The sequence below is a fragment of the Thalia democratica genome, chromosome 1 (genome assembly GCF_965202585.1).
Source record: "Thalia democratica chromosome 1, ktThaDemo2.hap1.1, whole genome shotgun sequence".
Taxonomy (NCBI): domain Eukaryota; kingdom Metazoa; phylum Chordata; class Thaliacea; order Salpida; family Salpidae; genus Thalia; species Thalia democratica.
The window spans coordinates 61,300,831-61,316,618 of NC_139165.1; the positions used below are offsets into that span (position 1 = coordinate 61,300,831).

At 24.7% G+C, this 15,788-nt stretch overlaps 1 protein-coding gene across 2 annotated transcripts in view; it reads right to left on the bottom strand.

The window, feature by feature from the left end:
* The window catches only part of LOC145836500 (vang-like protein 1), a 30,892-nt gene extending 20,460 nt beyond the window's left edge, over positions 1-10,432 (bottom strand). Inside the window, exons 1-4 of one of the 2 annotated variants that reach the window (XM_082945129.1) lie at positions 10,348-10,432; positions 8,940-9,001; positions 4,810-4,892; positions 4,395-4,475 (exon numbers count right to left, since the gene is read on the bottom strand). In XM_082945129.1, coding sequence (XP_082801255.1) covers positions 4,395-4,475; positions 4,810-4,892; positions 8,940-9,001; positions 10,348-10,412 — 291 coding nt within the window. In that variant the 5' untranslated portion in view covers positions 10,413-10,432. Of the gene's footprint in view, positions 1-4,394; positions 4,476-4,809; positions 4,893-8,912; positions 9,002-10,347 lie in introns of both variants that reach the window. The other variant, XM_082944629.1, reaches the window with a different exon arrangement.
* Positions 10,433-15,788: the final 5,356 nt, after the last annotated feature.

Genomic DNA, 15,788 nt, shown 5'->3' on the forward strand with positions numbered 1-15,788 from the left:
CAAAACATATTTTAAACAAAGGGTCATTTTTGCACAGGGTGAATTTTTTTTTTTATTAGTTATATATTTTTATTCTTTTTTTTACTATCACTCTTACCCCTAAGCCTTACCCTTGGTTGGTAAATTTGTTTTCTTAATACTATTTTATTTATTATTTTTTTTGTTTTTTCTTTTTACTATCACTATTACCCCTAACTTTTACCCTTGGTCGATTGTTTTTTTTCTATTTTTTTTTAATATCGTGCAAAAATGTCTTCGTGCATATTTGACCCGTCCCCGGTTAGAACATACTATTTTTAAAATTCTGTTAAGTATTTATTGTTGTAATCTTTTAAAGTTAATTGGATACATTCTTAGTAGGAATCATAATAAAAAATCAAATTAACAACACTTTTTTAGCTATGTTTTGACTTTAAAAAAAGGACTTTAAATACTACAAAAATAAATACTTTATATGGTACACTTTTAATTAGGTACACATAAAATAACAATGTCTTTTTCTTTTTTAAAAGTTTAAAACATCTCCCTATATGTACCACAAACATACAGTAATAAGCATACAAAAAAAATTAGTAGTTTTTGACTATAACAACATAATTTGATACTTATTAGATGATCAATAAGAGTATAAGATACGCAATGTAAAGCAATCATTAAATAAAAATAAAATATGGTTAAAAAAACAAAATGGTTAACTAAATAAAGACACTTTATTACCAAATTCTTTTTGTTTGCACAATTATGTTTTTGGGGCTATCCCTTAGAGCTAACAAATTTATTCAATCAAAAAATTAGAAAAAATATTTTATTTGTACCTGACTTTAAATTATTTTTTCTTTTATTTTAGTACAAAAAACCAACTAACTGGCTAAAAATGTATTTTTTAAACGAATTTTACAGCTATTAAAAAATAACCAAGTTACGGCCTTATAACAATGTAATATCAACAAAAAACATATAAGTTTAAATTGATATTTTAAAAAAGTGACGATTAGTACTTTTAACATTGTTTTACTAAAATTGATAAAATAAGTATTTAAATACTAAAAAGCAAAACTAATCTATAAGACAAACTTATTAGTGTTTAAAATAGTATTATCTTTATTCATTTTTTTTATTCAGTAATTAATATATTCTACTTGAATAACGAATTTATTGTAACTGAGGGTCTCATTATTTTCATTCAGTTATTCATTTGAAAACAATATTTTATGAATAAATTTTTGAATCAATAGATTTGTAAGTTAATTTTTCAATAATACTATGATACTCTGAAAGTTTTTAAAACATTTATACAAAATACTTATTTTATAGGTTTAGATTATGTCTGAACATTAAGTAGTTTAAAAGTAAACAAACATTAGTGAATAATTAACTATGATTTTTGTTTTTTTTTTCTGTAAATTAATTTATCATTTTTTAAAATGTATAGCGATGTTTTGAATTCGATTATAATCAAAAATTAGTAAATTAAAAAATTTTAATATTTCAAATTTTAAAAAAATCGTAGCTAGTATTTAGAATATAATTTTTTTAAATTAAAACCTTTGTTTTCTAAAGAGAGAGAGACAACATTTTTTCTTAATTCCAATAGTACTGTTTATTGAACGATAAAAAAACGCTTAAAAAGATTGGTCTTTTGACCTCGAGTACGAAAAATTCTTATCGAATCATACACCAAAGATACAGTTTAATGTCTTTTCAGACTATAATAAGTTGATTTTATACTGTTTATAGTTTTCTAAACCTATACAAATGGTAAATTCTTATAAGGATTTTTTTCTTATACGTATTATATGTATTGAGTATACAAAACTAGTATAAATTTATTTAAGTATATTATAATTTTATTAGTTTAATTAACTTATGAAATTTTAAGTGTTAAACACTTACTAATTTAAGTATTTAGTTTTTACTCATTAAAATTACGATTGGCTTTTATTTTATTTACAATATCCTCCATTATTTGTTAAAATACATTTATTCAGATTTGTTTAACAACTGAAAACCTAAATGAAACATTATATTTTTTTGAGAAGCTCTTAAATAAAATCTTGATAATTTGTTTCCTTATATGTATATAAAAGGAGAACTTTGTTTTTTCAACTAACATCAAGTTACAGTGTTATAAACACTAAATGAGAAATGATAACAAGTACGTTAAGTAATTAGAGTTTAAAAACACTAGTACTTTGTGCAGTATTTTACTAGTTTTAAACACTGAAAAATTATCGCAATATTTAAACAAAAGAACCGATTTGCGATGTTTATGCATACATTATCGAAAAAAACTTTAGTTAAACTTTGCTTGAACTATGTTTGTTTTTTACAAAAAATCTGCTACTGTACTCTATAAAAATAAATTTTAAAGAAACTGTAAAACGACTGAAACTATATTTGAAAACTTTATTTTTTACTCGTATTTAAAACAATGTTAATTTTTTCCTGGACAAGACATTACACTGTATCCGTGGTGTATAACGCGATAACCGAAATGTTTTTTTGTACACCAGGTCCTTGCACCAAGATTTTTTGTCGTTCAATAAAGATATATATTATTTAACTAATAATAATACAAAAAAAAACAACTATTTTTTAGTCTGTTTACTTTAGTTTCTAGTTAGCTTTAAGCGTGTCATCGGAAGAATAATAAAGTTAACAGCAGTTTTTTGTTTAAATAATCACAAAAATACGCATTATGATGTGTTAAATAAATTTCAATAATTTTAGGTAGCCAATCTTAACAACAACTTAACAAGTATATTTTAGTTTTGTTTTGTTGCTATTTTTATTTTTGTAAAATTCACAAAATTAATTATAAAGTTTTATTTATAAGTTCATTAAATTAGTAGTAATATTTTTCACAATCGTCGGAAAAATCGAGATGCTTTTCCGCCGTCAAATTTATCATTAAACTGAACTCGACTATTATCACAACAAAAAACAATGTGAGATTCTGCGACTTTGAGTTGCAGAATGCCATATGGATCGTATTTAATGTTCGTGCGGTTTAATATATTGCTAAATTTAAAAACTAAGAAATTTTCTATCATTTGTACTTATAAATCCTGACATTTTTCCAACAATACTTAGTTTTTAATAAAACTAAGGTTACAAAGACGAAATAGTTATATAGAAATGATTCCAAACTTAATTATGTTTAAAAATAACAACTAACTCTTAAAATCTATTTATACTCTCAGAAATTTTCAAGCGTTTGTACTAAAGAAAATGACAATTTGATGATATTGCTTCAATTTCAGTAAATATAAGAATACAAAACCTTTAATTTAAAGATATTTAATTTTTAATTATCTCATCTAGTAACAATTATGTAAGTTTCGTTTCAAAGTTAACAATTTGTTTAGCATCTGAACTGATAAAAACTGATATTTTCTTAATGTTGTCTATAAAGTTATTTAGCCAGACGCGTATGAATCCTGTTTAAAAATAATTGAGCACAATAATAGCAAATACACATTATATATACTTATAATACAAAAAATCAACTAATGTTCGTACTGTTTACTAAAGTTTCAACGTATTACACGTTTTATCAGAACAATGTATAAAAAAAAGCATTATGACGATTCTAATGAAATTGAATATTTTTAGTTAGCTAATCTTAAAAACAACTTATGTACAAGTAAACTTATGTTTTGTTTTGCTTTGTTTGTTCTTATTTTTAGCTTTATTTTGTTGCTACTTTTTTATTGATTAGTTACATACATATACGTATAAAAACATATATAAAGCAAAAAACAAGTACACATACAAAAGTTTCTTACAGTAATTACTAATTACTCCATGAGTCTTTTTTGTAAAATTTTATTTTGTTTAGTTTGAAGAAAAAAACAAGTGCATGAAGTTATAACCACATTAGAGCTTTTCTCGCATTTATTTTGTATAAGTTTTAAAAGTAATACTATCGTTACGATGCATACTATCTATGTATCTGTTTATATTTTTATCTGTATAAAAGTATTTTTAGTGCAAAGTTTAGCCGATTCAGAATATTTTTAAAACTTACTTTTTAAAATAAATAAACTAAACATTAACGATTTTTTCAAACGGTGTATAAATTAATTTATTTTGTTATGTTACTGTCCTGGACAAGACATTAAACTGTATCCGTGGTGTATGAATCAATAACCGAAAGATTTTTTCGTACACTACGTCTCTAGACTAAATTTTTAAAACGCATTTTTGTCAATTAACAATATAGTCTGTACATGTTTAGAATAAATATATATCTAGCACACTACTTAAACTTTAAACTAACAGTTGATAAACAAAACATAAAATTAAAAACAGTTTTTTATCAAAATTTCATTTTACCTATTTGTTTTAGTTTTCGAAATGGTCTAAACGTAATATTTACAAACAAAACAAACCTTTGCTAGTTTAGCCAGAGTTTCATTACTAAGTCTCGTCATATCTGTATCCGCAGAGGATATAAATGTTTGAGTTTCATCCTACATAAACCATTTAAAGCTAATATTTAAAAAAGTAAGATAATAACTTTTGTTTATAAGTTGTATTTTTAGTTTTCAATTTTATAGACCTTATTTAGAAAGTAAAAAGTTTATCATTGATCAATACTTCTTTTAGTTTAAATTTTTATTGATAAGTCTTTTCAGTAAAAGTGTAGATATTTTAAAATAAAATAAAACCTCATAAATTACTACTTTGGTATCTAAAGTTATCTCTAATCACTGGTATAAATTTTAAAACTGAGCATGTTAAAAATACAGTTTTAAACATCAATATTGAGTAAAAACACATATTATGATAGTAAAGAAAAAAAACCTCCATGTTAATTGTGTATGATGATTCTCTGCCATTTTCGTGTTTATGGTCGATAGGTGTCGATATTGTCACTTGTTTGTGACCTAAATTTAACTTATTTTCTTATAAGTATCGTTATTTTATAGATTTAAACTTTTAGATGATATAATTAATCAAAAATTTGTAAGTTTTAATTATATAATTACCTTTAAAATAAATTTAACTAGTTTTAATACAATTTTACAATAAAATTTAAAATTATAACATAATTTGCAATCAAGTTTGTCCCCAAGTAGTGTCAACATAATTTAGACTAATAATATTTTACTTAGCAGTTTTTAATTTTGTTGAGAAATCCGTATAAATTCTAAAACTATGTAGTAATTAGAAAAAATAAAGCTTTTGCTTTGTTTTTTTCTTCTATTATTTTTCTGTCGAACTAGCTAAACATTTGTGTTTCGCATAAATGTTTATTTTACTCTGTAACACCTCTGTTTTTTAAATGTTTGTAAAACTTTAGACTCGTTTCACACCAAAACTTTTTACTTAAAAAGAACAATATAAAGTCAAAAAATATAACAAAGTATGATTTATAGTTTTACAAGTAAAAATTGATACACTAATCTAGGTAGGACAAGACATTAATAGTTATCCAAGTGGTGTGAGACTCAAATAACAATAGGTTTTTCGTGCACCAGGTCCTAACATCAAATGTTTTGAGCGTTTTTTTGTCGTTCAATAGACTATACTATACTAGTTGAATTTAGAACTACAACAAAATTATAAGTTATATATTTAATTAAACTTGTAGACAAAACGTTCCTTTTTTAATACCTTACTTTGAGTGTTATGTTTCTATAACTTTATATCAGTTTTATAACATTCATATAGTGCTAAGTTTTCGAAATGTACCTTTTAGCTTTGTTTAATGATATTATTATTATTATTATTACTATTATTTTTTTTTTTTAATATCATTATTATTATTTATATTATTGTTATTATTTTTATTATTATTATCATTATTATTATTGCAAGTTTATTGCCTTTATGATGGATCTAGGCATCAAAACCTAGGCCACTTAAACAGAAAGACGCATAACAAAAATATCAAAAATAAAAAGCAAACAAATAGTTCATTTTGTTTAATACAAAGATAAAAACATATTTTGATATAAAATTTGTAGATTAACACAAAGAGCAAAAATTTTAACCACAAACTATACTTATTTACCCTTTGATTTAGAACGATCGACATGAAATATTTAAATGCATTGACTAACAACAAAATAAAAACCTAAAGCCCTAAGCACATTAACAATAGACTGGCCAGATAAATAACCATTGAACACATTGAAAACGGGCTCATCATTAATAGAGGAAAGGCGCTGCTAATAAAATTAAACTATGGACTAAGCTAAATTTTCAAACTAAATCAACGGTTGATAAATGTAACTTATTAATTTTCTTAACAAACATTTTATTTAAATCGAAATTCTTAAACTTTTTTGCAAGAAACTTTCGTTTAGAAGTTTGTTCCATATTTCAACTGACCGATAAAAAAAAGAACTTATACCAAGCCTTATTATAGAAATAATATTTGTATGTATTTTTTTGCTGTTTCCTCTCAGTAAGTAATTAGTTATATAAAATTCACAAATTGATTATTTATAAATTGTAGTTTCACCGTTAACTAGTTTAAAAAAGTAATGAGGTCAAATTTAAGCCTACTGTATTCTAAAGATTTATTATTAAGTTTTGAAAGTTTATCAACATAGGACGTATAAGAAATATTGCAGAGATTGAAGATTAATCTGGTATATTTTCTTTAAACAGATTATATATGGTAAATACATTTTTTTAGTATGGAGACCAGATTGTTGTGTTATATTCCAACTTAAGACGAGTTTTAATGAGAAACACTTTTTAAGGATGTTTATATCCGTAGACTTAAAGCTGTTTAAAACTTGAAAAGATGTAGTTGATGCTATTCGGTAAAGGTAATTAATATGGTGGTTCCATTTTAAATTTTCAGCGACAAAAATTTCTAAAATCTTTAAAGACTTTAGTTTCAGATAAGTTTGTATTGTCTATTTTAAAGTTAAAAGTAGAGATAGTAATGTTTTTTTTTAATATTTAGAACGTGACATTTACTAGGGTTTGAGTTTAATTTTCTTTCCTTTAACCAATCGTAAATTTTATGGAAGGAATTCTGTAAAGTTGTGTTTGATTGGCAAAATTTTTGTGTCATCTGCGAAGAGGTTAATGTTGCTGCTAACATCAATCTCCGAATCTATATTATTTATGTAAATAATAAATAATAGTGGGCCAATAACCCCTCCTTGAGGGACTCCACTAAAATAGGTGAATATTCTGAAAATGTGTTATTAATTACTACTCTTTGAGTTTTATTGTTTAGAAACTCTTTAAACCAACTAACTAGACTGCTATGAATTTCGTATTGCGATAATGTTTAAACTAATTAAATAATGAGAGACAGAGTCAAAAGCTTTTTTGATATCTGTATAGATTACTTTAGTAGACTTTATGCTTGAAATAGAGTTTAAGAAATCTAATAAATGAAAACAGGATGTTCGGTTAAGAAGAAAACCAAATTGTTTAGGTAAAATAAGATGACCAAGTATTTTTATAAAAGTTATATGTTCAATGATTCTTCAAAAGCTACTTGTCGAAGATTTTGGTCTGTAATTTGAAGGGTTTTATTTGCTACCTTTTTTGTTTATTGGTATTACCTATTAAATTTTCTATTGTTTTGACACAAAAGATATAGCTAGGGAACAATTAAAGATTAGTGATATTGGAAAAGTTATATAATAAGTAGTACGTCTTATAAAATACGAAGGAATATTATCTAGTGTTAATTTTATTTTATCTTTTAAATGATTGACAGATTTAATTATTTCATGATTGCTTTTAAAAAATTTTTGCATTTTTAGACAGTCTTTATCAATAAGTTCAAACTTTTTGTATTCATTATCTTTAATAAATACTTTTTGAAAAGCCTTATTAAAAAAAAAAGAGGTTTATCAAAATCAGATACTGTTGGTAAATTGTTTTCGTCATGCTATACAGAAAACTTATTTGTTTTATTAAGTTTCAAAAGAGTCAAACTTCTAAAATACTTATAAAATAGTTTAAACACTTTCTCGAAACAAATCTAGAAATTAGTTTTTATATTTTAACAAAAAAGTTATAGGTAAAACTAAAACTATTTAAAACAAAGTAGTTAACTTTGTTTTAAAAACTTAGTTATTCAAACTTAGCACAGATAACTGAATAAGTACAGAGACCTACCAGTCAAGTTGATTGGACAGTTTCTAAGCTTATTAGCTGCTAATCATGAAAATTGGCCTATAACGTTATACTCAATTTAAAATAACTATTTTCTACCGAATTTTAAGTGTATTTATTTTGCTATGTATATATTACTAAGTCAATTTAATACAATATGTCCCTTAAGGATATTTTACTATTTAATAAATTCTTAGCAAATTTTATTTGTACTAAAAATATATTGTTTATCGAACGACTAAAATGCGCTAAAACATTTGGTTCTAGGACCTGGTGTACGAAGGAATCTTCCGGTTATCGAGTCATATACCATTTGGATACAGTTTAATGTCATTTTCCAGGACAATGACAAAAACATCAAGCACTGCCTAAAAAAGCTTATTATGTTTTTTATAAGGTTCTCTAAAAAATATTATCAACAAAACAAAAAATAATGTTATTTTTATTATTCATAAGCTTTTAAATATCAAAAAGAATATAAAGCTATCAAGTGTTTAAGTACAATAAATTAAGATTTTTATAAATCAAATATTTGATTCGTTGTATTTCAATTACAATTTGCCTTCTTTCAGAACTGTCATTAAAAATTAAATACTTTTAAATTTTTTGTCTGTGCAACAATTTAACTTAAGAACGCTAAATAACAAACAACGTTAATGAACTTGTTTTTTAATTTTGTTTCTTTAAAGTTCCTTTTTCTTTAAACTATATTTCGGTCGTAATAGTGTGTATCTATTTCATATGGTTAAAACAATTAATGTTACACCTTATTTTGAAGAAAAAATAATTATTGCCACCACTTAGGGACAAACCTGACTTTTCGCTGTAACGGTCTTCACCTCTCCTACGATGCTTCCCTTCTCTTTTTTCTCTTGACCTTCTCCTATGTGACCTATGAGAACTGCAAAGATCATAGCATTAGTCTATTTTTATGTAAGAAAACATTTATAAAATACATTTATTTGTTAAAACACTAATTAGTATTCAAAATTATTTCATAATGCCTAACTAAATTAACTTTAAAAAATATAGATTTAATAAATTTTTAATCTATTACTTTCATTTTTTTAATTAATATGAAACTCTTATAAATCTAATTTTTAATCTCACTAACTGATTTTATTAAATTTTTTCCTAGTTGACTTTTAAAAAAACTCCATATTGTTTTATACAATTATTTAAGCAGTCTTTTGTCTATACTAGAATAAAAGTGTATACTTCAACATATTTTTATTTGAGCACTTTAAACCTTTTTTTTTTATATAATTTTTAATTGACTTATTTTAAATAAAAAAAATAGTTGTCCTTCCATTCAACAAATTAAATCATTCCTTACTGATTCTTAAGTTAAATAAAAGAAAACGTATGTACTAGTTACTTTTAATCTTATAAATATATTAACTAAAAAACTTATCATTAAAATGTAGCATTTTTCTTCGAAGTATTTAAAATTTTATCAATAACAATTTAGTTTGCAGTTGTAGCTTTTATAGTTCAGTAAATAAATAATCAAACATTTGCTTAGTTTAAAATGTAATACAAAGTTTATAACATGATCTAAAAGTTCATAATATGAATACACCATACTAAAAATAAATTAAACCATTTTAAAAACAGCTTTAAGTAAAAAAAGGTTCGTATTAGCGTTAGCATATTTTCTATTTACTAGAAGCTATGTGTCAAAAATATACTTTTATTACTTTTTCCAATTATTTTCTGAATCCAGACGCAATTCAAAGTTTATTATTTATCATAATTTTGTGTGTGTAGTGATAATTAGTATTAAATTATTCTATAAAGCTCAAGAAATATACTACTTAACACTTATTTTCAGTACCTAAACAAACTGTATTAAAATCTTTTCAGTTTACACTTAACTGTTTCTTAAAATTCTGAGTGTAGAGTTTTATATAATTTTTCTTTATACAGTAGTTCGAAAATTATATTTGTAACTTATTGTTATTTATGTAAAATCATACAGTTTTAATTAGCACATTTTAAACTTAAAAACAATAGCTTAAAAATTTTAGAAGTCATTTCCAATTGTTAAGAAAAACTTAAAGTACTAAAAAACTAATATGTATGCATAATAATAAATTTGAATGAAACGACCATTTATAATGAGCTTAATAAAACATTAGACGGCTTTAACAGAAGTTTGTTACAAAAATACTAAATACTTGAAAATCGATTTAAAAATCATTAAAATTAAACAAAGTTATTTTTTATAAAATTCACAATACTTACGCGCTAGTAACATGGGAATACTCTGACATTTGGTCTATTCTTTCATTCTCCATAACAGTTATCATATATACTATGTATTCTGAATATTTCTGAAGTAAAAAAATTCTTAATACTGAATTTATAGAAGTGTAGGTAGAAAAAAAAGTTATTAGTGTTTAATTTTAAACTTTAACAAACAAAAAAAGATAATTATAACCAAGTTTTTATATAAAGCGGTATTTATAAACATTTCTACTGAGTTTTGGAAATGAATTTACTTAAAACAGCTAAAAGAAAAAAATTAATAAAAGTTATAAGCATAAAATAAACAATTGTTATTAGGCTTAACAGAAAGTTTTTTACCTAAACTTTTAAGAAGTTTTTAGAAATTCGTAAATTAAAATGCAAGAATAAAAGAACTTCATGTTAAGAAACAAAGTAAACACAGAAGAAGCATAAACTTATTCATTGTTTTCTGTGCACCTTTTTTCTCAACTGTTCAAACGCAGTAAAGCGTGTAAAAACAAACTAAATTAAAATGGTCGCTTTACATAAAAAGTTCCATGCAAGGAATTACATACAAAAATTAAATGAAACAGTAATTTTAAGTTTGTCTTATTCATTTTATTGCTCATCTAAAACATTATGTAATATTATATATATAAAATATTCTAAAAACACACATGAAACGGCCTTATTTATAGTCTAATTAACTTTGCTTTATTTTTTTCATTTGTACAACCTTTTAGTTGTATTTTTAAATGTAGGACCTAAACGTTTTATTACTGGCTTAAAAACCTTAATAAATAGTCTTATAGAAATACAGTATAAAATTTATATATTTTTTTTACTAAAGGTAGTTATATAAATTCGTTAAAAAAAGCGTTTTGTTTATTTCATTTTATCTATAGCTAAATCATCGTTAGTTCAGATTTCATACGTTTTTTTATTATAAGATCATTATTTTTAATGTTTCTAAATTTATGATTTAAGTCTAAATACCTTATGTACTCTAATATTCTGCTCAATTATCTTCAAGCTATTCAAAATTTAAATTAACTGCGAAAAAGTTCTTGCACACTTCAAGTTTTAATTTAGTCAGCCGATATCGGTAAAAACACTTAAGCACTTTTAGTTGTTCTATTAGGACACTACGGCAATTTTATAAAACTTAGTTTGTTTTTACATGCAAAAATTTTATTAACTGAAGCTAGAGTTTACAATGGCTTTTATATGTTAGTCTTTTTTCCATTGAAATTTTGTATTTTATCGATTTAATTGAAATATAGTATTTAATTTATACCGCTTAAGTCTTACATGTTATTTATACAACAAATCTCTACTATCCCTATTAAAACTCAGTATTATTAATGGGTAGGTGTCAAATTTGCACGAAGGGAGACTTTTGCACAAAGGGATACTTTTGCACGAAGACACTTTTGCATGGGTTGAAAACTTTTTTGATTTATTCATTTTTTTTTATTAATGTTGGTTTTAATTTAGTTTGTTTTTACTATCACTGTAACCATAACCCTTACCCTCGGTTGGTAACATTTTTCTTATTTTTTTTTTTTATTAATTTAGTTTTTTAGTATTTTTATTTTTCTTATTTTTTTGTATAAAATATTTTTAAGTTACTTTTTTGTTTAATTTTTTTAATTTACTATCACTGTTACCCCTAAGCCTAACCCTTACCCTCGGTCGGTAACTTTTTTATTATTATTGTTGTTTTATTATTTTTTATTTTTATTAATATTTTTTTAAGTTATTTTCTTTATTTTACTTTTTATTTTTACTATCACTGTCACTCTTAACCCTTACCCTCGGTCGGTAGCTTGTTTTTTATTCTTTTTTTTACTCTCATGCAAATTGACCCTTCGAGCAAAAGTAACCCTCAGTGCAAAAATTTCTTCGTGCAAAAGTGACCCTTCGTGCAAAAATGTCCCTTCGTGCGTATTTGACCCTTCGTGCAAACGTATCCGTGCATATTTGACCCGTTCCTATTCTTAATATGTCTCATTAATATCTATGTAGGTAGCTTAATTTTATGCTTTTTACTTAGTGTTTATTATTTGAGTCTAAGAAAATATAAAAAAAAAAGATTTAGAGTATTTCTAAAGTAAGCAAAACGGGTGCTGTTTTAAGAATCTTTTTTTTTTATATGGTAGACGTTGGACTATGGTTTTTCGGACTTTACCCACAAACGGTCGTTTCAGTACTTTGGACTTAATCTCGCTTGGTATAGTCACAACACTGATTCCTCGCAACTATGCCTGCCAGATGAGTCCTAATTAGGACGCAACCCATCATACATTGTCTCGGATCCTGTAGTTGTTGATATTGCAGTGAAGTTCGTTTGTTATAATTTACTTTAATTCTAAGTTATCTTATTAGTTTTTATTAAAAACGTTAATAAGAGTTTTTTAATTATAACAATATTTTTAGGCTAATATTCTATATTAAAATTGAATATCTTTATGCTAGACAAGACGTAAAAAGGTATCCGTGGTGTGCGACTCGATAACCAAAAGGGTTTTTCTGAGTGTATGGTAACTCTTTATTAATATAATTTAAGTCTAGTTTTTTCAATATTTTTTGTGTACTAATCAAATTCTTAATTGAAACGTTTACAAACAGAAACTAACATCATTAAAGCCGTAAAATACGGGTTCAAGAAACAAAAAAAAAAAATTTAATGTTTCAGACAGTTTGTACCTGATAAATATTTCCCAATGTTGTAGCTAGAGTAGGGGTGGGCAACGAACGTTCGCCGGGCTGTAGCCGGCCGGTCAATGTTTACAGAACTTAAGTGGAATCCGGCTATTGAAACGTAAACTGTGGCCCGTGAGCATTTAAATCTGGCCCGCTAAATTGAATTTTGAAATTTATGCTAGATATTCTAGGATTTAAATAAAAAGTAAAAAACTCTTAGAAAAAATTTACGGGAGTTTCATAATTTACACTTAATATTGTAAAAAATAGGCCACATAGATTGTTATTTTGTCAAACTTAATTTGATAACTTAATAGTTTTAGTGAACTAACTGAATTTTTCTGACCCGCCAAGGACTAAATTTTTCCACATCTAGCCCGCCAACTATAAACGTTGACCAACCCTAAGCTAGAGCTTTAAAACAGACTGTCCAAGTGATTACAATAAATAAATGTTATTAAAGTTTTTGTTCTTTTTAGGACACTTTTAATGAAATTCTGTTAAATAAACTAATATGAATTATAACTACAATTATAAACCAGAAAAAATCAACAGAGACTTCAACAACAAGTAATTTTTTTGTGTGCAACATAAAAAACTTTTGCACCCAAAAAAAAGTTTCGTGCTTTCAAAATAAATTTCGTGCACATTGTGAAGACCACTGATCTAGCTTACTAATTTACTAACTTACACCCCTACTGAGAGATTATGGTCTGATGATTGAAATGACATAATTAAAAAAAATTATTAACAAAACTTTAAGCTAGTCTCAAGGCACATGAGTTTTCAGGCTTTGGCTCTGATCTATTTTGATGATAGAAAAATACTTCGTCGTTGTTTTCCTTAATAACTCACATACTTTTCAGTCTAAATATTAAAAATATAATACTTTTTCTCTTTTTTCAAGAACTTTTGCCTTCACTATTATGATTTAACTGCAGTTTTAAATAACATTTTAGTTTTCTTCTTCAAGCAAGCAAGCAAATAGTCTAATTTTTATCGTTTTTTTAAATAAATATCTACAAGATCTTTTTGCGCAACGATTTTATTTTTATTTAATAGCCGTAATAAAACAATTACCTATATGTTACAGTGATTATTGTACTAGTTTATTTCGTAGCATACTTTAACCTGCAATTAAATAACGTTATTTTATAAATTTAGATAAAAATTGTCGTCTTAAGCAAAAGTATACTTTGCGCAACGAAAAAGAAGTTGTTTAATAGTTCAACATTTATAATCTTTTTATACTTCTACTAAAACATTATTTAGTAGAATTAGATTTAGTTTTAATGTTAATCTATCAAGAATACCTCAAAATTATAAAAACTGAATGAAAACTAATAACTATCAATCGATCATGTTAAGTACAATTTAAATTATATTAGTTTTTTATGATTGTTAGTTATTTCTTTAAATTCGTTCTTCAAGCTTTTTTTAGCAGAATATATTTTACCTATTGATCTTCTGATAAGTTTACTTTTTTAAATTGTATTATGTGCTTGACTTCTATAAAATATAAAATTAGTAAAGCATTGCTACTTTAAATAAATTGAATCTTTTCGTTTACAATTTTTAATAGCATCATAATATTTTTTTCTTAGAGCTTTAGTAAACTCCATGTTTTTATTTTGAATTCTATAAAACAAAGTTACTAAAAATTCAAATAACTTTTAGAGGTTTTGGAGTTTCAAATGTCGTAGTTTAAATTACTAGGTAACTGTTAATTTTATTTATTTTGCATAGTTTTTGAGTAGGAATTAATTTTTCTTTTTAGCTCAGATCTTTTGTTGTAACAATTACTATTTGAATAATGAGTTAATAGTGCTTACAGTCACCACATTCTACATGAACCTGGAATTTTTCAGGTTTTAATTTTTCTCTTTTGATCACAGTCTCCAAATTAATAATACTTCTTCTTTCTATATTTAAGTTTATCAGTAGGCATTGAAAACTCTACTGCATGTCTGTAATGATAGTAATTTTTATCTCTGGGGTTAGAATTATTGTGCTGCGCCTTTAATTTTTTATTGTTTTGTGCTTAGTCAAAGACAGTTTGTCGGTTTATTTTTATTTTCAATTTTTCATCAAAAACTAAAATTGTTCTTATTAAAAAAAAAACAGGTAAAAGGTATTTATAACAAACGAAAATAGAAGTAAAATAACTAGTATAAATCAGGTATATTTACAACTAAAATATTAAATATTAAAGAATTTAGTTAGTAATTTAAATACATAAAAATTCTTTTTAATTAGTTGTTATTTTTTATACAAGTCTATATTTTTTCACATTTTTGCAACATTGCGTGCATCATTACAACTTTTGCTTTTTAGATAGACAATTTAGTTTATTTCGTACATGGAAACGATAACTAAACTAATGATTAAGCAATAATGATGGCCTCTTGAAGCTAAAACTTTCCGGTTTGCTCACAAAACTTGTTCACACAACAAAAGCACGTATTACAAAACAATTACAGCATAACATAAATTTGGCATCAATAATAACTAAATAAAAATTGTAAAAATATTACAAAAATAGTTTTTTTTGTTATGATTCCTGTTCTCTTGGTTTCTTAATTTTTTTTTTGTTGGTAAAAGGTTGCCAAAGCCAAAAATTGCCATAACATTTTTTTTACTTCTTTATATAAGATATTCAGTCGCGCTTGTAACTAACTGACTTTGTAGTTGTAACTTAGTCGTGACTCGTGGGCGACCTAAGTTATGTTTTTAAACAACCATTTAGATAT